The following is a 24,271-nucleotide window of genomic DNA, read 5'->3' as shown; positions in this document are numbered from 1 at the left end:
ATTAAAATTTATTAAATAAATTTAAATTTTGAAAATATTCAAGTGTCTCGTCTCCAATTAAATCATAGCTTCCAAAACAAACTAAATTGAACCCTTGAACTGAACTTATATCCATAATCATTAAAATCCTCTTAAATTTATATTCTAGATTTTAACTTAAATTTAAATCATAAACTATACAAATTTAAATAATAAATTTATAAAAATTTATGATAAGCTTGGTAAAGTCTAAGAGTAAACTTTACAAGTCTAAAATAAATTTAAACAAATTTAATAATTGAATTTGGTAAAGTTTATAAAGTAAATTTAATTAGGTTTATAAAATAAATTTAATTAATTCATAATAAACTCAATTAATAAGTTTAAAATAAATTAAGTCAAATTTATAAAATAAACTTATTAAAATTTAAAGTATAAATTTATAAGTCCTGGTCCAAAGTTCAGTATCCGACGGATAATCCTTGCTTAGGCCTACAGACAAATTCAGCAACACAAACGGGAAGAACATTTCCCCTAATCAAATATCGAAAGCTAGGTTCTTGATTTTCCGTACGATTAGGATCCTGATTTGTATATCAATCAACCTGGCTCTGATACCAATTGTTAGGTCCAAAGTATCGTAGAAGGGGGGGTTGAATACGATACTCACTACAATTTAAAATTCTTTCGAATCTTGCGGATAAATAAATTGCAGTCCTGTAATGTGTTTCGTGTTCCGGATATTTATTGGGTCGGTTTCTGAGGATATGAAAATATTAAACCAACACACAATATTTTCCAAGGTATATCTGTATATTGATAAATACCTCGAAGGTGCTACAAATCCAAACCCGAAGGTTGGCTACAATGACCACTCCTCTAAATATTACAAGCCCTATCCACTACAAATATTTATGGTACAAAACTAGGCTAGGGTGTGTGTATATTTGAGAGAGTTTGTGCATAGCACTTGGCCATCCATCCCGAAGGATGATGTAAATTGTGAGAACCACAATCACATATTTATAGGCTTTCATAAACTAACCATGGTTAACGAGTTCGTCCTGGACGACTTGAGTTCGTCCTGGACGGATTCGATTTAACAAAATAAATCTAACTCCAAGAAACTCCATATTGAATGTGCTCCCTTGTTCTCTCTCATCTCTTGGGGACGAACTTTGACTTGGTCAAAGTTTGCTCCTCAAGAGTGTGGATACTCCATTGTGATGTACTTAGAAAATTTTTTAAGTGAGGAAGAGCCTTTGACTTTTGGTCAAATGTTGCTCCTCACATAGCTTCCTTGTTCTCTCTCATCACTTGGGGACGAACTTTGACTTGGTCAAAGTTTGCTCCTCAAGAGTGCATTGTCTTCACTTGTGATGATACTTAGAGAATTTTCTAAGTGAGGAAGAGCTGTTGACTTCGGTCAAATGTTGCTCCTCATATAGCTTCCTTGTTCTCTCTCATCACTTGGGGACGAACTTTGACTTGGTCAAAGTTTGCTCCTCAAGAGTGCATTGTCTTCACTTGTGATGATACTTAGAGAATTTTCTAAGTGAGGAAGAGTTGTTGACTTCGGTCAAATGTTGCTCCTCATATAGCTTCCACCATAGTGTCTTTTGACTTAGTCAAAAGTTGCTCCACCATTGTAAAAGCTTTCCTTGTTATCACTCCTTTGACTGAGATTGACTTGAGTTTGCTCCTCTCCCAACTTAGCCAAATTAGCTCAAATCTTGAGTTGGCACAAATCATATATTATATATATTATATTATATTCATAATATTATATAAATATATGTATAAATAAAGATATACATATAAATATATATAATTAATATTTATATAAACATATAGTAATATATATATATACATATATTTAAATATATTCTCATATATTTAAATATATATAATATACATATAATTATATGTAAATATAAATATTAATATATATATATAGAATATATATATAATTACCTATACATATAAATATACATATATTTATGCACATAATGTAATATATATATATACACTTAAATATATAAATGTTTATGTAAAATATAAATACATATACTATATACATATATATTTATTTAAATATATATACATATAAATATACATATACATATGTTTAAAAACATATATACATATATATTATATATATTATATTTAATTAAATATACATATATACATATATAATTATATTTGTACATATACAAATATATAAGTGCACACATATATAAAATGTCACTTCCTGATATGGCTTTATGTGGAAGCTTTGACATATGGCATTTGAGCAGTAAGCTTTGGCATAGCTGACATTTGGCTTGGCTTGGCTTTGGAACAAATGACTTGATATGACTGGATCAATTCTTCGATCGATAAATACTTTGCAAAGCTCTGTACGTGCTGACGCTTAGTGCACTGGTCTGGTTCACAAGCGACTAACACTGAAGTTAAACATTGTACCGTCTTTGTCAGCAAACATTGATCAGTCGGTTCCGGGTTAGTTTATGCTTCAGTTTGTTGATTATAAATAACCAACCAAGATATATAGAAATATCTTGCTTCAGGGGTTGCACTGAAATCTTTCGAGTACTTGGACAACATCTTCATTGCTTCCACAATCTTGAATACTTCAATCTTTATTCTTCACTGAGGCATGAACATATTAATGAACTTCTTCCAGTGAACTTATTCCTTCAAGACTGTAGATGGCTTCTTCAACCTTTGTCTTCGTATCTTCCAATTCTGGTGCAGGCGTAGTGTTATTTACTTGTCCTGTTCTATTGTTGAGTTATCATCCCTATGTAACAGATAGGGTTGTCTTTACATTTAGACTTACAGTTTGACTATAATTATTGAAAAAAATGTTTTGTTCCAAATTAATAATTTTTAGCTCAGGATTTTATAGATTTGGAGTTGCTTTTATGAGTTATGTAGTGAAAGTTTCATCAGTTATATTATATTAAATATTAAATAACATATTTTATTAATAAGAACCTGAAATCATAATATATTATATTAAAATATAACCAATTATTTTAAATAGTCTCAATTCTCATTAAGCACAATTTCTAACTTATTTGTTATAGCCAAATTTGGCTGGGTCCTTGTTGGGCCGGGTATGTACTTAGTAACACATGAATTGGGCTAAGAGTCCTATATGAGGTATCGGGACGCGTCCTCCTGCTTATAAAGGGAGGACGCGACCGACCCTTGATGTTGCGTGAAGAGGATGCGTCCTCCGAGTCATAAGGAGGGACGCCTTACTTGAGAATGTTGATGGAGAGACGCGACCGACCTCCGTCCGCCCATGTCGTGCTGTGGAGGAGGGTGCGCCCTCTTCGGAGGTGACCAAGGGCGCGCCTTTAACGGGGTGTCCCCGCCTCCCCGGGGGCGCGACCTCATGTTAAAGAAGGACCTGTCTGATGTGTTGTTGGAGTGGTCGATGGGACAAGACGGTGAAGGCAAGGGCGCGCCCTCAGGGGTCGCTCCCACATGTAAATATATTGAGTGAGAGGATAAGTGTACATTCGCTGAGACAACCCTTCCGAGGGAGACAAAGACCGCCCCTCCGAGGGATACGAAGACTTACCCCTCCGGGGGATAGGAAGACCTACCCCTCCGGGGGATACGACGACCCTTCTGAGGGATATGAAGACCAGTTACCAAGCTCATTTGGTAGTTACCAAGCTCATTTGGTAGTTACCAAGCTCATTTGGTAGTTATCAGGCTCATCCGGGCATGATCTACAATCCTCAATCCTGCTATCTGCCGAGTTAACCCTCGTGTGGGGGCTTGAGGTGATCATGGCTCTTGAAGGCCCTCATGAGGGGTAACATGAAGGCCGATCATATGTCTGAATCCTGTATTCTGGTGAGTTAGCCCTCATCGGGGGATTGAGACGATCGTGTAATTTGGCTCCTTGTTTATCTTACTTGACGATGAATACCTCACTGGGAGGTGAGGACGCGTCCCTACACCTTAGGAAGCGGTCGTAGCTCTCCCAGATGACTTCTCCATAAGGGTCGTGGTAGATGCTATCTCTCATAGTGGAGATATTGTCGAATCCGTGATCTACTTGGATTAGGAATCTGAGGTAGTCAGCCTTAAGACTAATTCTAACTGGAGTAGGACTCTGAAAGCGTTGGACGTCTAAGAGATAAGTCACCACCCCAGGGTTGGTCTTATCCCCAAGAGGCCTAGTCCTGATCAAACTAGGAGTCTTGGTTCAAGAGAACTACGTATGGCTTGATCCCCTACAAATATAAGGGTACGTAGGCACATTGGGGGATCATGAGTTGCGAGCACGTGAGACCAACTCAAAACCCTAATCTCAGCCACCCCCTAAAACACACAACCACCGCACTCCGGTAGCTTACACCACCGTCACAGACATGAACCTCATCTTTGTTGATTACCAAATTCCTCTGTCAACATTATTTAACAATTTTTACACAATCTTCTACGAATTTAATTTAAGTCGCAATTTTTAGATAATACTGTTAGAGATGTGCTAACTAATAGAGGTTTCTCTTTACTGCGTTGTTTACTGTGTTGGTGTAATTTTGCTCATTCTAAAAATCATTATAATAATATGTAATAGAATCTATTTTCTCTATTTAAAAAGAAAATCTCATTTTGGCTCGAGTTAGTTAAATTAATTAAGCAATTTTAACCATCAACTGCACATATCATAACAATAAATAAAAAAAAAATATTAAAAAGTATTTTATCAAATTCGGGTTTGGATTGATTCAGAGTCCCATTTTTTTAATCTGATCCACATCTGAATTTGTTAGAATATGCTTTACGGATTGGAGCTGTATACCCATTTAAATAATTTAATATTTTTTTACATATAAAATAACTTAACATATCTTGGAAATTCAAATTCAATCTATATCCGGTAGTTATAGATTAGATCCTCACTAGATTGGATCATTGCCGAATCAGTTTTTTCGAGGTCATCTATATTCATTTCATTAATTATCACATCGGATCGGCTCGTACCGGATTTGAGATTCATTTTCTGCATAGCATTTCCGGTCCTAGGTTAGGCAGTTAGCGTAGTTAAATTAAGTAGTTGTTTTCCTGCCTTAAATTTGTACATATTTTGAGTTCTTAATATATGTCAGTTAGCAAAAAAAAAAAATTACCTTAACATTAAAATCCGCTGATACTGCGGAAAACAAGAAACACTGGAGGAAAATGTCGGAATACCGAAACTATTTGCATATATACGCAAGAAATTAATATGTCACAATATATCGTAAATGTAATATCATTTGTGACATAACGTTCCATGTAATACTAGTGAAGAGTGTACGTAGGCCATGAACCGCGATCACACCAAAAACTGCACTCGTACAACATAAAATATCCGTCTTATTATTAACTTTCCTGAACGAAAATGGGAGAATGCAGGCCATTGGGTTTCTTACTGGGATTGCCTTTTTCATTCTTGTCGCTCATTTTATCTCTACTCGGTGTTATCATCTGGATCTTAGGGTAAGCATGCAACATTCTCTTTCTGTCAGTCTCTCTCTCTCTCTCTCTCTCTTTCTTTTTTAATTTACGATCTGTATCATCTCTCTCACTGCTGCTCATGGGCCTCATCGCCATGCAGATCTCTTCTGAGTTGTCTCTGTCCATGTTGTTTTTGCTGCGGGGGCCTTTTGAATCTGGCTGTGAGTCTTATTAAGCTCCCCTTAAATATAATCAGATGGTTCATCAAATCCATCCCTTGTTAATGTTGCTTCACTTTTTCTTCGAATTTATCACCGTTACATGTATGTTATTCATTTACGATGACTTGTAGTATAGATTTCACGATGCATGAGAAGCTGAACCATGCTTGAGATAATCTTGTAGATGAAGCAGTTAGCAACTGTCATTCAGCTTTCTTTAGCCTCATCTTAGAGTTTCAAAAACAAGAATTACCAACTAAGATTTTCTCAACTAGATTATGAGACGATATAAACAAAAGGAAAAAACCTAACCTTCCATGCTTCATCTAACAATTTCTATAACTAATATTTTTCTTGCAGTAACTACCAATTTCACTGTATAAAAATATACGGGAAATTTAATCTAACCTCTGCCTTGATAGATTACACGATTTAAGCAAAAGAAAAAAAAAAAAAAAAGGGAATCTGTTATACATAGCGAACTACCATTCTTGTTGTAGTTTATTCTTAATCGCCGTCTTCTGAGGCGGATTCAGTAATGTCATCAGTGTTCCCTGTTTGTTTTTTATCCATATCCTCCATGCTTCCATCTTCGTCAGAGTAACCATTAAAATATCTCTCAACATCCTCCTGTTCATCTTCCACAAAATCATCCATATCATCATCATTGCCATCTTCTTCTGCTTCAGCACGATCATCATAATCTTCATCACCATTAACATCATACTCTAGTTGCCTGCTATTATACATGTTAGGATAGTTGTCCACCATTATATCATCATACTCTGCTGAGGCAAGCCCATTTTCAACATTATCCTCCGATTGAGAATCTGAAGTGCTCGATTCCTCAGGACTGTAAGCTGGCGGTGGTTCTATATTCCACTTCAGAACAGAATTTGCTGGAGTTCTATCAACACTGATATCTCCAGTTTCCCCACTATCACCAGAAACCCCTGTTGATTTCTTTGTAGCCTTCTGCTTATTTTTTGCAGAGCGGTTACCAACAGACCATTGACCCCTCTTACGTCCTCCTCGGCCACGGGTTTTCCCACTCTTCCATCCTCTTAGCTGCTTGAATCCATCTGCGTTACTTGTATTTTTTTGTCCAGCTTCAAGCCCCACCCTTTTCTGAGATCTGCCACCATAGCTGTGCCCCTGACCTCGTCCCCGCCCGCGTCTCCGTCCAGAACTTCTGTGCCCACTAGTTTTAACACATGCTTCTTGGTGCAGCGATCCGGCATCCTGTGAAGCTTCTGGCGCTTCACCCTCAGATATATATTCTTTTACAACATCAATGCTTGATGGAGCAGCCTGGATATGGTGAAAAATTAATCGCTCTCATTAATATAATTGAGTAGGAAAAAGAAGTTAGGTAAAAATATCAAGGAAGATAAGAATTGTTGAACAGGAACCAATATGTCAATTATTTAAACTTTTCCTCTAAGCCTTTAACAAAGCTGTAGTGCATAACAATGTAGAAAAAAATTAAAGAATATAGCAAATGAGAAATCAACAGTCAACACTGCCCGCAACATTTTTATAGAGCAACTTCATAAATTTAACCCATGGTGTGAAACTATGTTATTGCTTTGGGCTATGGTGTTAATTATATGCTAATACCTAGAGACTTGGATAACAAAAAAACTCTCCCTCACTATAAGATTCACTTAATCTAATTCGGAAATTTAATAATTGTTTTCACTCGCACAAATACGTCTGTAAATGAGCCAAGCTGTTCGCAAGCAGTTCAGAGTTTGATGCAGTTCACAGTGGTTCATGTTCAGTGTAATCTCATTTCATACCTTTGAAGCTATAAACTATCCGAACTTGGACAAGTAATAGTTCAGGGTGAAAAAGCTAATAAGCCCCTCGAACACACGTTCATTAATGTAACTCAGGAGCAAATTCGCAATCCTAACCAGCTCAGAAATATATAAGCACAGAGATGAGCTTGCCTAGTTGAACTTGACTTAAATGTCGTGCTCCGGTTGCACCAAACTCGAGCAATGCTCGATAAAATTCTCACAAACCATGATATTAAAACTTAAATAGAGGCCAAGTGGAATAGTGCATAAAGTTAATGAACCAAACCCGAACCCGTCTTTTAAATTATCAAACTGTCTGGACATGAACGTAAAGTTTCTTAATGGAAGCGGTTTGAGCTTACTGACATTTGGCTCAGTTTGGTTTTATCTTGATCCCTCTTCCCGCAGGAGGCAGTTAAATTGGGATAACCAGAACAAAACTAGTAACTAGATCCAAAGAATTAATCCCCTAAGAGCATGTTACTTTTATTCACAAGTTCCATTTTCTAAATGAAAAGAAAGAGCTATGGCATATATATCACGTCACAAGCAACAATTTGAATTTAGGGTCATAACGGCCCAAAATTACCCTTCGTATAACACAGAATATATACACAACACTTTCAACTATTACTCAGATTAAAAGCACACCAACTTCGTTGAATAGTAAAGGTGAGATAACTGTGCTGTTTCAAAATTTCCATAATAATCAGAGACTGAAAGACTGCAACTTGTATATATATGTGTACACACACACACACACACACACATGCACACATATATGCTAGCGACCTACTCTCCCAAGACTATAAGGCTTCTGCGGGACTGGGGAAGCCACTAATAAGATCTTGCATCTCTTTTCACAATCTCCTAACTCAAAAAATCTTCATAAAATTATATAATAGAGTGGATCACAAGGAGTCCATGAAAATTACTTAAGTGTCCAAATTATGTATTAGAGAATATGGGGTATAAAGGTTTCAGGATTTGAACACATGACCACTTAGGATCTTAGGATACCCGTGACTAATTGAATATTATATCCCTTCTAAGTTCTAACACAATAATATTCATTACAGAAACTCAACAAAAGAGAATTACTCCAAATCCAAATCCACCATTAAGCAAATTAGCAAAGCACATGCTCTCCATTGCATCACTGTGCTACCCATGCCCAATGCAACAAAACATAGCATTTATCACGATTCCAGGCATACAAGAGCCAAAGATGCTTAAATTGAATCAACTATTTGCCCACCACTAAGAAATTTTGAAATGGGGTACTTACCAAATCTGAATACCCTTCCTCCTTCTGGGAATCCTCTTTCTGGCTCAACATGTAACTAATGGAGGAATCAAGTTCCATGAGCCTTAGTGCAACTGAAGAGGTCGTCTGAGGTAACCATGGGAGCACAGGAACCACTTCAGGAGTAGAAGTACCATGAGTCTTGGGCCCAGTTGAGTCAGAAGAAACTAACAATTCGCTCGTAGTTTCATAATCTGATAACAAGAAGTCTCTCTTTATGCAACCCTCTAACAAAGTCAGAATCTGAAAAGAAGAGTTTCAAATCAGAAATATATTTGGAAGGAAATAAATCCCTCAGTTACAATAATGGCAAGAGAGTATCAACATAGAATATTCATTTAAACCATTCTAGTAGGACATGGGATACTTACCACAGACAGTATTTTACTTTAAAGAACCCACATTAGGAAACAAGACATTTAAAGAGTGAGCAGTAACTGATCAAAAATTCACTTTGTTACCACTATGTGGATCCCTGACCAGATTTGTACCTTAAAATCCTACCCCTTTGACAGTCTAGCTGAAAAACAATAATGATTTTACCAATTCGAGAAGGGTCATACCAATTGTCCTAAAGGCTGTTTTCATGGCTTAAACCCATGACCTAGAGGATACCGAGTTTAAAGAAACTTTAGTGATCACGAACAAACTCTCCTTGATTCATAATAGGGTAAACTTATTATTGAGGGTCTATTAGCCTGAGCTTCAAGTGAGATTGTAGTTTACAATCAAAAACCTCTCCATTATAGGACTCATATCTTCCAATTTTCAAAACTTTTTTTTTTTTTGTGAAACCGGGTTGGAAGAATTGATATGAATTTCACCAACGAATAACAAAATAAACAATCAAGAAAATCTGAAAGAGAAAAATATCCAGAAATATCAAAGCACAGATACTCTTCGCAAATCCTGAAGCATTTCCTTCCATCCCGCAAAGACCGAGTGGGTTTGACTATTTGGTCAAACTGGCCTATTTTCTCATTAATATTACCAATAAAGATATAAAAAAATACACTTTTTTTTCCCAAATTAGAAGAAACAACAATTAATATAATCCCAGATTTGAATTTTTAGATAGCAATATATAACATTATAATGCTCAAATTGCAGTAAAAAAAAATTGATCAATTTGACAAGAAGTGGTATACAAGCACACATTATGTATGGAGAACTTGTAAGGAACTAACCTGGAGAAGTTCTTCAGCTGATGTCGCAGTTTGCAGCTTCATACCCCATGATTTTCTAGAGTCATCAGACCAAACAGACTGAAGAGCTTCAACTGGAATGGAAACCTATCAAGCCAACAGATTCCCACCACAGTTAAAATAGTAGTTTATCTTGTTAAGTTTCTAGTACTTCACAAAGCTAGATAAACTGTATATAGCACAATACAAATAAGAGAATTTTTACTAAAGTAGTTATCTACAGATCTGGAGCAAATTTAAATTTTAAGATGAAATTAGCGTGCATACCTCAATTGATGCCAACTGAGCAATAAGTAAACTTATTCTTACTGATGGGGCTGTTATTCCAGCATCCGAGCACAGTTTCTCTCTGCAATTAACGTATTCAGAAAAGCTAGAATCTCCGGTAGAAACATTGGAGGTATATTGACAAGGGCAGCTTTCTTCATATAAAGATCGACAAAAGTCACAAACACTATATACTGGTTTGCCTCTTGGTTTCCCATATCTCATGGCACGCAATATTGATGGATTGAAACATTCTTTCCACATCCACTTCTCGAATTCTTGGTGTCGCTGCAGGGCATCCTTGACCTCTGTTTCATTACTTCCCAATCCAATCTTAAAAGACACCGATGATTCGGGCATGTCCGGATTCGATAAACAGATACGGCTGCTAGGACTGTCAGCAGCACAAGGCTGGTCATCAGAATTCATTTCTGGAGCCATTGTTTCAACAGATTCATCATTCTTTTCCGAGCTGACGCGAGACAAGTTCTTTCTAACAGTTTCCTTGAAAGACATTTCAATCAATTGCAGCATGGAGAACAAGTGGGACTCTCTCACACCACGGACATCCAAAGACGCCAACAAGGCATCAAAATCCTGTAAAAATAAAATGGTGAGTCAATGATGATTAGTCTAATGTGTTATAGACTTGTAGCGTGTTTAATATCTATCATCACTAGAACAAGATACTAATATTATTATAAAAGCAACAAGAACAGATTGTCTGTAGAGTGCAATCATACAAAGGTAGATGTCTACAATAAAGATATACTTGTGCAGTAGCCAGTAGCACACAATTGTAAGATATAATGATTGAGATCTTGCGATCAATGAAACATCAATTGGCTCTACCTAGCAGGAAAAATATATAGGATATCAACCTAAAAGGATTCATTCGGTCAATAAACATACTTATTAAAATGCCTAGATGTTATCAAACCGTACTGTACATGAAAAGCCAAAGGCCTGGAAATACTCTGATTACAACTCTAGAGAATGTGGGTAACTTTATCTATTGGGTTTAAATAGGTATTATGCTCACACTTGACTGGTTTAAATAATACAAATCTTTTTGAAGCGTGCAAGGACAATGAAGTTGAGCTTGAATTTACTTTTTTAGAAGTTGCAAGAAATCATATAAATAGGTGCTGCTAGCATAATTACTTAACTGAAATTTAATAAATCTATATAACAAAACCTATAAATCTTTGTTAATAATCCCACCTCTTCAGAATCGATAAGCTTCCAAGAGTCATTGCACATCTGCACAAAGATCCTACCATTCCCAGGATCATTTAGAGATGCAGAAGTGACAAACTGCCAATAACAATTGCGTCTGCGATCTTGCCCAAGAGGCAAAGACCTGTGTACATACATTTCGTCGGCCTTCTGTAAGATAATAGACTTTAGACGTGACCTTGACTTTTCTGCAGCATATACAGCTTGCACAAGTGGACTACTGTCGGTGGCAACTGGCAACTCTTGCATTGACGAACACCTTTCCGCATGCATACTATTTGTATTGACGTATAGATCACCCAAGTGTTCATGCATGACCTCAGACTGTATAGATGATATATCGCTTTTACCATCATTACGAGAACTTTGCTTTCCAGCTACAACCGCAGTGGAGATATTCTCTTCACCCTTGCTACAGATAATAGATGAATATGGAATTCTCATGACACAGTCCTCCTTCATGCGACGTTTATCAGTCTGAGCATCAGCCCACATTTGTTTCTTCAATGCATTTGCTGCTTCCATGCGATCCTGTAAAGCTCTCAGTTCTCAGACCTTATCCAAACAAGAAAAAAACAGTTCATAAACCCATTGTAGCAAAAAATACAGCAGTACCTCCAGGATGATGCGTATTGAATTTCCTTCATTGGCCACTCCAATTAAGGCAACAAGGGCATTAAGACGCTCCTCGACACTCAAATCGGAGTATTCTCCATCCACAAGTCCTTGAACCCATGGTTCAACAGACTGGCTTTCATCAATCTCCGTGTCTTCCTTATTAGGAACAGCTTCCAATGACGTCATCACAACATTTTCAAGATGATGTTCTGAAGGTTCTAGAACCTCCTGCAATATTTCTTTTCCACTTGCAGATTTTGTTTCCAACTGTGAATCAGTCGGCTCACAAGAAGAGACATCTTTGCTTGGCTTCAAATTAGAACCTATATCCTCAACTTCCAGCTCCTCGGCAACATCACTTTCAGAATCTGCATCTCTTTCTGCTTCCTCTTTATCAACATCCTCAACATCTCCATCTAAAATTCCATTTTTGTACACCAGAATTTTTTCTCTGGCTGCAGAAAGCAATGCCTCAGCATCAGCAGGATCCTTCCTGTAAGGGGCACGTACACAGTAAGTTGAAGGAGCTGTCCTCTCGAAAAGCTTTGTATCCCTCGACAGAGCAGCAGCAATTGATGCCTCCGGTGTCTTGCTTGTAGTGAGATCTCGCAGACCAGATGTCTATTATAGTAATCACACAAAAGTTAGAAACATACATTACCTAGTTAACTGCGTTGTCATGACCACCTATGTAAACCATGTACTATGTAGACTTACTTGAATCCTGTCTGCAACATCTAATATAGTGAGACCCCGGCCACCCTCCAGTGAAAGCACGTGGAATGCAGCGTATTTAACTGTTCCAGGCGTCAACCGATGCCTGGATCTCCGAGGATTAGAATATCCCCGTTCATGCATGATGGCAAAAGCTTTTTTAGCTGCAGATCCATCGCGTAGTGTCAAAATGACATCCTCGCTACCATTACCCTGCACTTAAAAAAGGGTAACTTACTTCCTGTTATAGAAAGCTATGGGAAGCTACAGATATGCATGTCACGTCCTCATAAAAATGTCTCACCAAAGGATTATTTCTTAATATATTATCAAATAAAACAAATTGTAACAAACTGAAAATTCAGTCAGCAAGACCAAGAACAAGCTATGGTTACTTAAAACAATGTCTAAATTTACATGTGCTTTTCTGAACTGCTAGAAAATTATTTTCAAATGATGTAATTATATTTACAGATAAGAAAAAAGAAGAGAGAAGTGCTCATCATCAGGTGTTCATGATCCGGTTTGGTCCTGATTCATCTAATTTTCGAACCAAACCAATGATAGCTGTTTTTTAAAATTCAAAACCAAACCAAACCAATAAAATTTAAAAACCAAACCACCTAAGAACGGTTTGGTTTGGTTTCACCACGGTTTGACTTTCTAATTAAATTTTATAAAATCTTGGTTTCGAAATTCTTCAGTTGTTTCAGAATCTTGAATGTTCTGTGCTAAATCAAAATAACCTCAATAATATTAACGTTCATGCCAATATTCTTTAGGTGTTCATGTTCTATGCCAATAGATTTCACTTTCATATATTTATAAAATACTTGCACCAGAATCTAATATATTTAATTTTATATTAACAAGAAGTAGTCTAAAGATCACAGAATCTTTTTCACAAGTTTGATGAAGCGGAATCTTAAATTTTTATAATAAAAGAAAGTGATCCTTTTTAAATGTAAAATTAAATCATAGCTAATCATATTATAATATATTATTTATTTATTGTATAAAATATGTCAAATGGTCCGGTCTGGATTAACCACCAAATATATCTTACAAACCATAACCAAAACACTCAAGTCTATACGGTCGGGATAGCCAAACCATTAAAAATGTTTTTTTCTGGATTGCAGTTTAACTGGTTCGAATTGTCTTGGTCCAGTCCTAAACCGTGGTTTGGCGGATTGGATGAACACCGAAGACTTCTATCATGGGTAAAACATGCAATCAATACACAAAACTATAAGAGTGGACATCAGACCTCATTTTCATCACGGAAATATGTTTGTTCAGCACTCCTTTTTCTCAACTTTGGCCCAAAGCCTGCCGAAAGAGCAAATTGACGCAATATTTCTGGCCAAGTTAACGGATTTAAATGTCGTTGCCAGCTGCGAATATCAAAACCCCAGGCATATGCCTGATGCAAAATAAATTAATATTCCGAAAAATACTGGACAAAAGAAAATCAGCTATAGACTGACTACAGAGCAGGACTTACCCCTTCAACAATTTGAGGATGTCCGCCTTCAGGATTAGCAGCACTATTTTGATTTGCTCCCAATCCGAAGGAGGGTGATCTTGCAACATCTTCAATATCTTTAATGATAGATTTAAGCAGAGCTACATGTATCTCAGCCAACAACCTTGAATCCTGAGAAATGTAAAAGCAGATATAGCAAGATTATCTCCATGAACCAAAATACAGTTTTAATTTTAATTTAGTCCATGAGCATTGAGGGAGCTTACATGATCATGAAAAGCCTGGACAAACTCATCAATGGTAAATGGCCAAATTCCAAGAACATCGGCAAAAGTAACCAAAAATCTCCACACCTGTATATCGTAGACAAGTTAACTGCGTAAAACATTACATATAAAACCTGACCTGTAGGTTAGAAGATACATCTATTCAGTTAACATGGTCAAATGATTATGGGTCTTTCTGATTGATTATGCATTACAACTTTTAAAAAAAAAAATATGTAATAAGCCTAAATGTATCAAAAGAGGACCATTAGAAAAAATTAAATTCAGAAAGATCGTGGTTTCTTTCTTGTCGGTCAAGTAATATGTAACATGACATTATTATTATTATATTAACACGTAGAGTTTAGAGAAACTGAGATCACCCAGAAAGTTCTTACAGAAGTGATAGATGATATACTCTGCCCAATTTAACATTGAAATTTTTTAATGGAAAAAAATGAGATAGCACAAAAGCAGACATGTACGTATCTTATGTGTGTGTTTGTGCTTGTGTGTGTGCGCGCCTTTTGTGTGTGTGTGTGTGTGTGTGTGTGAGAGAGAGAGAGAGAGAGAGCTCACCATGAAAAGGCTGCCAACGTTCTCGTCACAATCAGTCCAAGGTTGAACTGCAAATGGTCTCTTCAAGCAAACGGACTTTGGAGGAAATTCAGTGAGCAAATCTGAGTAAAGCATTTGCATAGATACTAAGAAAATGAATGAGGCATTACAGAGAAATAAAGAGCAAGGAGAAAGGATCCCCCGTTAGCCTTTTAATAAAGGAGAATTATTTCTCGTGCATTCCTGTTTTTATTCATTTTAAGAGACTTGATATATGCATGACCATCAATTAAGTACTTTCTTTAAAGTGCAATCTCGCAAGAAAAAGACAGAAGTGGCTCTTTACGTTAATGTCACACCAATAAACATAGTGGATTAGTATATATTGTAATTACAACGAAAGGTAAGCATATACAAAGATAGTTACTTAGAATTTATCAAAGCTTATACCTCTGAATAACTCAAGGTTTTGCAAAGCATCACTATCAAGAGACATTATTGAGGGCAACCCTTTTCTAGAGGCTGCAATATCCATGAGTTCCACGCGTTCATCATCAATCAATTCCATCGACTCTTTAGCAATTTTTCGAGCAGTAGCCCTTTCGTTAGCTAATTTAAGCTTTGCAGCTTCCTTCTCTCTGCGCATTTCTTCTTTAATTCTCAATTTTTCAGCCTGTTAAAAAAAAAAAAAGAATTGTTGGTTATACATATATATTAGCAGTGACACTTTTGTTCTTAAAAAATAGATAAAATGGAAACACTTAAAGAAGTACACACTGAACTTACTCTCATAGATTCCTTCAGTAAAAACTTCTCCCGTCTTTCCATTTCACGCCTCTGTTCCCTCTGCAACCTCTCCTCCTCGCGTTGTTTCTCACGCAATAGCCTTTCCTCCTCTTTACGCCTTTCGCGATCCTGCCTCTCCATTTCTTTCCTCATTTGTTCTTCTCTCTTAAGACATGATCTTTAGCATATCAATATACAGCATTTTATGCCTACTTAATAAAAAAAGGAGAAAAAATCATATAAACAAGACCTTTCGCATCAATATATCTTGCTTCTCAAGCTCTTTACGGATCCTTTTCTCATTTGCTTCCGCTTCCCTTGCTATCCTAGCCTCGTCAAACTGCAAAACAATATTTCACACCTAAAAATCATAAACTTAAGATATTTTACAATGACTACCTACTTATGTTTAAAGTAAAATCGTGACTGAATTAGCAAACCTTGCGCTTCTTTTCGATCCGCAAAATGTCATCATCAAGGATCACCTGCCTTTCAGATGGTATAAGTGAACTATCAAATCCAGAAATTGGGTGAGAAACAGGATGAGCATCTTCAACGATGATCGGAAAGGACTGACTAAATGCCCTAGTATCATGATCTGTTGAGGTCGATGCCAAGAGGTGTCCTTGCCTTCCTTGCTGTGGCAATAGACTTAGGTTCGGGAACGGAACTTGGAAACCGTATGCAGATGGTAACTGCTCATTACCATGTGCGACTAACCTTACATTTGATGATGAAGTCCGAGAACTGGGCAGATGAGCTGGTGAGTTGTGATTATACAACGACACTGGTCTTTCATATGCATCGCTTTTAACACATGGTTTCTCAGGCAGAAATTGGTACTCATGAAGAGCCCTCGCAGAAGCCTGTACAAAAACATAGGCCAGTCACTTGTATAGTTATCCTGATGTTAAGTAAATATTAATATTAATTATTGCAGAAAAAATGGCATTGACAATCTACTCTAAACTAACAGACTGCGTTGTTAGACATCTTAAAACAAAATATGATCTTGACTCTACTGTGCTATACTCTTAACCGATTGAGTTACTGAGACTACATAGCAGTGATCAAATGAGTAAGAGAGCATATTTAGCACTCATTTTCATTAACTTAAGAGAGCATATTTGGCGCCCATTTTCATTTACTTTTTCCTGTTTGTTCATGTCCATATAAGATGTAGTAGAGAAGTAGTGAAACAGTGACAACATATGAGAACATTTTCAGTGGAGTTACAAGGAGCAAAACATTTACACATAATAGCCAATAGGAGATTCTTTCCCAAATAGAGAAATATAAAAAGGAGTTATATAAAAAGACAAAATTGGAGGACAAATCAAAATAGATAATGTGAGAGGACATTTAAATTTTTTGATAAAAGGTGAGACACAAAAGTCAGGAGGGCAGATTAATTGATCTAAGATTTAGGCAAAAGTATTAACAATGTTATAAAGCCCTTCTTCATTGCTTTCACAATAAGAAAGTAAAAAACATTTGAACACACACCTGAATCTGAAATTCAGAATTTGAATAATTAAATTACACACAATGGGGGATTTTCTTGCAAGTTGCAAGGTGAATATTTAAGATCATCTTTAGAACACCTACTTTTCTTATTACCACCTATCCAGTTCAGTAATGATATATAGCTCGTCTTCACTTCATCAATGTTACCTAAAACGTTACAAGTCTAAACAAGGTATATAGTGGAAAAATAGAACTGAATCACATGCATGTACAATATCCAACACGCAGAACCTATCAAGCCTAGCACAAGAAGCTTTATCTGATTATACCATCTTTTCAGGCACTCAGCTACAAACTGATTACTATAATATTATAGTTATGTTATGTTTAAAAACACAAGTACTGCTGAAAATAAACAGAAGCTACTTCCCAAGAAGCTCCAGGTAACAAGTCTTATGCCGGAATCTCCAGTAAAGTGTCATATACAATTATGCATTCCTGTTCAACATCTAAGGTTGTGTTCACTTGGAAGAAGGGAATGGAAAAGTATGCACAAAATTTTAAGAAGAAATAAAGAATGTAGGAGAAGACAAAGTATGTAGGGAAAACGAGGAAGAAGGAGAATCAAGCATTCCTTCCAAAATTGGGGGCCTAGAGATCTAATTTAAATTGTTACTACAGGGATGCAAGAAAGAACAAAAATTATAAACATTCCCCTCAAATATGAGAGCAAATTTCATTCCATTCTCTCCCAATTTCATTCAATCCAAGCTATGTTACTCGGACTTGGGTACAGAGAGTCAGACACGACATATAATTGAGTGTCGGACTTGGGAACTTTAAAAATTGGGGACACGGGGACACTGTCCTACTTTTGGACACGGGTACAGGGACACGTAGTAGTATACTAATAAACAAGTATGGTAAGTTAGACATTTTACCAAAAAGTAGCAACAGAACTCAAATTAGAAATGATTTTGTAGGGGATTTAGCAAATTAGGTGTCTTTTCTAATTTAATTTCATTCTTGATTCTTTCTTTTCTCTCACATATTTCTTCTAAATTGCAGGTATGACTCATATTTAATTTTTAAACTGGTCAAAATTTCCATATTTTAGTCAAAAGATCCGACACGAAATAAGTGTCGTGTCCAACTATCCGGCACCGGTACGGCAACCTAAATAAAAAAGTTGGAGTAACATAAAATCCAATTGAACACAACTTCCTAGGTATTAGTTTATAATAAATGAGAAAAAAGACAAACCTGAATTGGCTTAGCATTCAGGCGTTCATAAAGCTTGACTTCATAATGTCCTCCAACTGATTTCTGTTGCCCGGATGTCAACGCTGCACCATGCAACACTATTAGTTTTCATCAATATATATTACCAAATATTTATACATCCCGTGGTGATGAGAATGAGTTATAAGCCTTTATAAACCAAGATCTACTACCCGATGCATTATTTAAGTCTCAATTCTATCGCTTCACGAAATGCCAAATAAATCTATCTGTAACTTTCTCATCCATATTATTTGTCAGAGATGTAGAGTAATTGAAAAAGATACTAAATAATTAGTAAATGTACACTTCGTCTAATTTTGAAACAATTAAGTTTTGATATATTCACCAAAAAGGGATTAATCTTATATATAACTTAAAATGATAAATGTTTCTGGGTTTCTAAGCAAGCTTTTTAGGAAAGGATTTGCCTGACCAGCAAATCAGGCACGGTTTACAATGCAAGAGGAAGGAAAAACATGCTTTACTAAAATGAATATCTAGAAAAGGATTCACATGACCACTGGATCAAGGCATGGCATACGATGCAAGACGAAAAGAAAACACAGTAAGCAAAAAAAACATATAACCAATTAAATACAATAGCCTAGTATCACCATTATTAAGAAATACACAATAGCCTAGTATTAACATTATCCAGAAGAACACAAACCAACAAAGCCCATACAGATGAGTCATATAGCAGCAGAGTGCAGTCAGAAATTGAAACTCATTATCATTAGAAAGATTATCACAACTTTGCACAGCTGACAACGAATCAACATACTCCTGATCAGCAAACCAAAAGGACAAAGTGAAAATCCAGACAAAATCTCACAACTCCACAAGCCGAAATACCCTATAATCTTTTCAGAATCCCACAAATTTTGCAAATTCTAAACATTGCTGAACTTTCCTAGTTAATCGATCATAGCCCTATCATACCCCTGCTAAACCCTTTTTGTAGTACTTTTATATGTGTGTGTGTGTGTGTGTGTGTGTGTGTATCATATAATTAGATATAAATCATACACTAAAATATATTTTTTTTAATAAGACACAAATATAAAAACTACATTTATTCCTCGATAAAATATACTTTATAGATTTGTAAAGATATGAAAAATAATATATTTTTTCATCAAGTCGAAATTTGGTCAATGCAATAAAAAAATTCAAACCAAACCAATCTTTTTGGTCAAGAGGGAGCCATAACTATTATCAATAATCCTTGTATGATCTTTGGTCAATGCAATTAAAATATTAAAACTAAACCAATTTTTTTGGTCTTAGAGAGAGTCATGAACTATTATCATAACCCAGGTATGATCTCTCTCAGCTAATCAGTTGTCAAGCATGTGGTATACCACTATAACCCCCCCCCCCCCCCCCCCCACACACACACACACACACACTGGTTAGCTGATATTTGAACGAGCTCGTAATTACTTATAAACATTAAAAAAAACTTTAATTTATAACTTGAAATATTTAATTAGAGCGAAAGTATTAAATTAATTAGAAGACATAAAAATTTAAGAACTGAAAAAATAATAGTTCAGTCTAAACCTAAAAATAAACCATATCAGTCATATTACATATTGCGATGAGCCATATTCTGTGGTTGTGTATCGTGTAATCTACGGTATAACTTCCAAGTTCTAACAACGAAATTATGTGAAGAGTTGGTGTCTCCAAAGCAAAACAAAATTCACTAAGCTTTCCCTTGCCAATGGGGAAAACCCTACTTCTAGTCTAAGCAGTAAAGCCAACCCATTTAGAGCATACTCTTAGTTTATTCAGATTTCAAGATTGGTAATAAAATACAATCCAATGTGCAAGTATTTAGTATCACTAATAATCCATTTCTTTCCAAAGTGCTAAGTTTCCATAAGGGTCAAGGATCAGTATGATATACTACATTTGCAACGATATCTAGGCAAGTACATGAACGAAGTGTTACCACACAATGAAATTAAAATTATGACTAAATAATGCATAATGGAGAATCAATTATACCTATGGGGGTGCCAAATGCTCCAGGCGGCAGAGGATCAAACTCCAATCCAAGTATAGGCCCGTCTTTTCTCAATGGTTCCCCTAACTGTGCCTCGATGAATTCAATAGCTCGAAGCTCAGATAGTGCTTGGGGTGGCTGGTAAAACCTCTTCATATCTGGCACATCAACTCCAAGATTCGGGACAATCATTCTCTTCTGCAAGTCAATGTGGCTAAATGAACCTGACCCCGAACCCGAACCAGAAGGAAAATCATTTCCAACCTCACCCAATGCCCTAATCTCATCACCAATACCCACACCACCAGACGAACCCAACCCAGCTGCAGGAGAAGAATCTTTCCGGGGTCGCTTTGGCGGTGTTGGCTTCCTATCTTTTAGCCTCCTATGGCAGAACCACATCTGCAACTGTCGATCCGAAAGCCCCAACTTTACAGACAAGTCTGCTCTCAATGCCTCTGATGGATATTGTTCCACTAATACAAATTCAACACAAACAAACCCCATCTCAAAATTCAACACAAATGTAGTAACAATAATACTTAAACACAAATAACAACCAAACTTACAAGCATAAGTATTCTCAAGCAGCTCCAACTGAGCAGCAGTCTTCATCTTTCTTTTTACCTTCCCCTCACCCTCTGGTGTCTTCTCCATATCTTGTTTACCCTCCTCCTCCATAGCTCAAGATGAACCAAAATCCAATCTTTTGTGTGTATAATTACTATATGTCTATAACAGCAGATCAAACAGCAGGCACAAGTGAAGCCCCAAATTCTAGGGTTAGCAGAAAGAAATAGAATTTAGGGTATGGATGAAAAAAGTAAGAATTGGGTATTTTTAAGTGCACCTGTCTGCCTCTAAACCAAGACTTCTATCAAAAAATTTATATACTACTACTAGTTTCTTTGCTTTGTCACTCACTCACTCAATAAAATTTAAAATAAAAATAAAAAGGGTTTCTACTATGTAACATCAAATATCAAGAGAGTGGGGAGATACAAAGATGAGCGGTGAGATTTGATCAACGAAGAATAACAAAGATGTTGATGATGATGATAGATGTAATAAAATAAATAAAATCTCACAAGTAGAAGTAAGAGTAATATCTGTGTGTGTATAGTTAAGACTAGTACAAGAAGTATTATTAATGTTGTATCTATAATTAATACACGAGATGAAGAAATATTGGATTGTAGTTGAATAAAAGAAAAATCAAGAACACCCCAACGAACAGTTTTTCCCTTTCCACTAATCATCCTTCTCATTTTTGGCTCTCTTTCTCTCTCTATATCTATATTCTCCTACTACTCTATGTATATATATGCACTCTGCTTTTTGGGTTCCCAATACGTGATACATACACACTTACATACATACAAGTGTGTGTCTGTGTGTTTTGACCTGCTTGCACCTTTTACTTATCTAAACAAACACCACCCATGTTTAATTATTGTTGTTTATGTTGGACGAGGTTAGGCTGTTCTTGGAGATGTGTTGCACGCGCACCTGTGGCGAGTGTGGCTTAGTGTTTGTATTTCTCTGACACCAGCAAGTCTATATAGTCCGGGCCCGCTCCTTCTTTTTCTGGAAAAAAAGATTTTCTTTGTCAAAATTGTTAGACGAAAAAAAGGTTAATTCATAATAGACCACTCTACAGATAATTAGAAAAAGAATTAAAAAAATCTGAATAAAATTTTATTTTCATCCTAATTTTATGATAATTAAAATTTTTGATGAAAAATATTTTAACATACAAGTATTAAGCAATAGAATTTATATAACATAATTGTTGATAAATTCTTTCTTAACAGAATTTATATAAAATGAAATATATGTATGACAACAAGTGGACCTCTACATTCACATTGACATCATCTGCCATCTGGATATACCTCTCATTCACGCTAACCTCGTCTAGATGGAACCTGCATTTACATCAACCTCCCCTAAATGGACCCGCATTCGCATTAAACTTATCCAAATGGACCCATGCATTAGCATTAAGCCATTAACGTCATCCAAGTGAACCCCACATTCACATTAACCTCGCTCAAGTGCACTCATGCATTTACATTAATTTCACCCAAGTAGATACATGCATTCGCATTAATCTCATCAATTAAACCATCTCATAATCTCACATTAAACGTCATTATTAAATAAATTTTGATATATCTGATCTGTTCTTGAAACATATGTTCGTGATTCTCAATGAAGAGTGGATGATCATCTTTGTACACTGTGATAAATCGATTCGTACGACCCGGGTCTTAAGTTCACGAGACTAGGATAATTTAATTGAGTTTCGGTGAAATAAAAGTGAGTGGATAGAAAGATAGTGAATAGTCAGAAAAATAGAAGCGCGCGAATATGGTTATGTGTGTGGGGGGGTTTTTGACCTCTCCGTATAAAGGTACACTCAATTTGTATGGACCGGATCTTAAGTCCTCTAGACAAAGGAAATATATCTGAGTTCTGGTGACCTGAGAGCGAGTAGATAGAAGGATAATAAATTGTCAGAAAAAGGAGAAGCTGGGCAGATGGTTTGTAAACAGCCTTCATGAAACGAGAGTGATTGAGAGGAGTATCCAAAATATGACACGGTCTTCAATTATATATGGGTTTTGTTCATGTAATTTAGATTATATATAAAATGCGTTAAGTGTGTTTTGTGCAACAATACTGAATTTTGTACATTTCTAACCCTAAAACAAAAGGCTTGTTCACAAAATGTTCACAATTTTATCATGTTTCATATTACATTAAATTGGTAAATTTGTCTGATTAGGATTTTTTGTCTAAATTAAAAGTGAAATTAGTCACGTTCTTTTGCCATACAATGGAGCTTATTATACTTTCATTTGTTTTCAAGATCCGATATAAGAGAAGATGACGGGCACGACCAGATTGTATAACTCACGAACTCCATTAAGAAATTTCCACTATGTAAAAAAGGCAACCAATATTTATTGGGTTACGATAATTAGCCGTGCTTGTAATACATTCTTGACTAAAAATTGTGATTTTTTTATCAAATCATGTTTTTTTGTTTGTAGTTTCGATTTCTTATATCTCTTTGTTTTCTAAAAATTTATTTTAATTATTTAATCATTATATGACTAAATATGATTAGTAAGGTGGAAAGTTCGTATATTGATATTAAAACTATTTGAAGTGATAAATTTCTCAGATGTAAGGTGGAACGTTCATATATGGTTAGTAAGGTGGAACGTTCATATATTTATATAAAATATCGGTCTTGCATAATTATCAATATTAACGCATAAATTATGTTGATATTAAAACTATCTGAAGTGATAAATTTCTCGAAAGTCAATTATATCACTGTAAAAGAATTGGATAAAATAGAAGATTTTTGAAGATAGATTTTAGAAGATTTTTTGATGCACTACAAACGCGTGCCCACTAGGGATGGCAGTTTTATCCGACCCGATGGATACCCGGTCCGTTCCGATCCGATTGGGTCTACCCGAACCCGATTTTTTTTTGGATTTGGATCCGGATCTGGATCTTATTTTTGGACCCGAAAAAGTTTGGATCTGGATCTGGATCTCAAGTAT

At 35.9% G+C, this 24,271-nt stretch overlaps 1 protein-coding gene across 1 annotated transcript; it reads right to left on the bottom strand.

Annotated features, from left to right (window-relative positions):
• Nucleotides 1-5,918: 5,918 nt before the first annotated feature.
• LOC108227269 (homeobox-DDT domain protein RLT2) lies at nt 5,919-22,076 on the bottom strand. The gene is made up of 18 exons (XM_017402325.2): nt 21,257-22,076; nt 20,690-21,163; nt 18,653-18,735; nt 16,363-16,788; nt 16,173-16,262; nt 15,923-16,087; nt 15,587-15,809; nt 15,158-15,258; nt 14,579-14,665; nt 14,331-14,483; nt 14,094-14,249; nt 12,827-13,036; nt 12,107-12,730; nt 11,477-12,022; nt 10,253-10,849; nt 9,968-10,072; nt 8,763-9,023; nt 5,919-6,980 (listed from the first exon to the last, which is right to left on the bottom strand). Exons 1-18 carry the CDS (start codon nt 21,366-21,368, stop codon nt 6,177-6,179), a joined length of 5,217 nt encoding a protein of 1,738 aa, XP_017257814.1. The 5' UTR covers nt 21,369-22,076; the 3' UTR covers nt 5,919-6,176.
• Nucleotides 22,077-24,271: the final 2,195 nt, after the last annotated feature.

Source organism: Daucus carota, chromosome 6 (assembly GCF_001625215.2).
Source record: "Daucus carota subsp. sativus chromosome 6, DH1 v3.0, whole genome shotgun sequence".
NCBI classification, from domain to species: Eukaryota; Viridiplantae; Streptophyta; class Magnoliopsida; order Apiales; family Apiaceae; genus Daucus; species Daucus carota.
Note: the sequence above shows the minus strand (reverse complement) of the source record. Positions and strands in the feature narration are given on the sequence as shown.

Excerpts from the sequence above, each read along its gene's own strand:
- LOC108227269 (XM_017402325.2), bottom strand. The coding sequence starts at position 21,368 with ATGGAGGAGGAGGGTAAACAAGATATGGAGAAGACACCAGAGGGTGAG. Across the intron at positions 16,263-16,362 it reads GGATCGAAAAGAAGCGCAAG|TTTGACGAGGCTAGGATAGC; the intron begins GTTTGCTAATTC and ends ATTGTTTTGCAG. Across the intron at positions 9,024-9,967 it reads CAGCTGAAGAACTTCTCCAG|ATTCTGACTTTGTTAGAGGG; the intron begins GTTAGTTCCTTA and ends TCTTCTTTTCAG.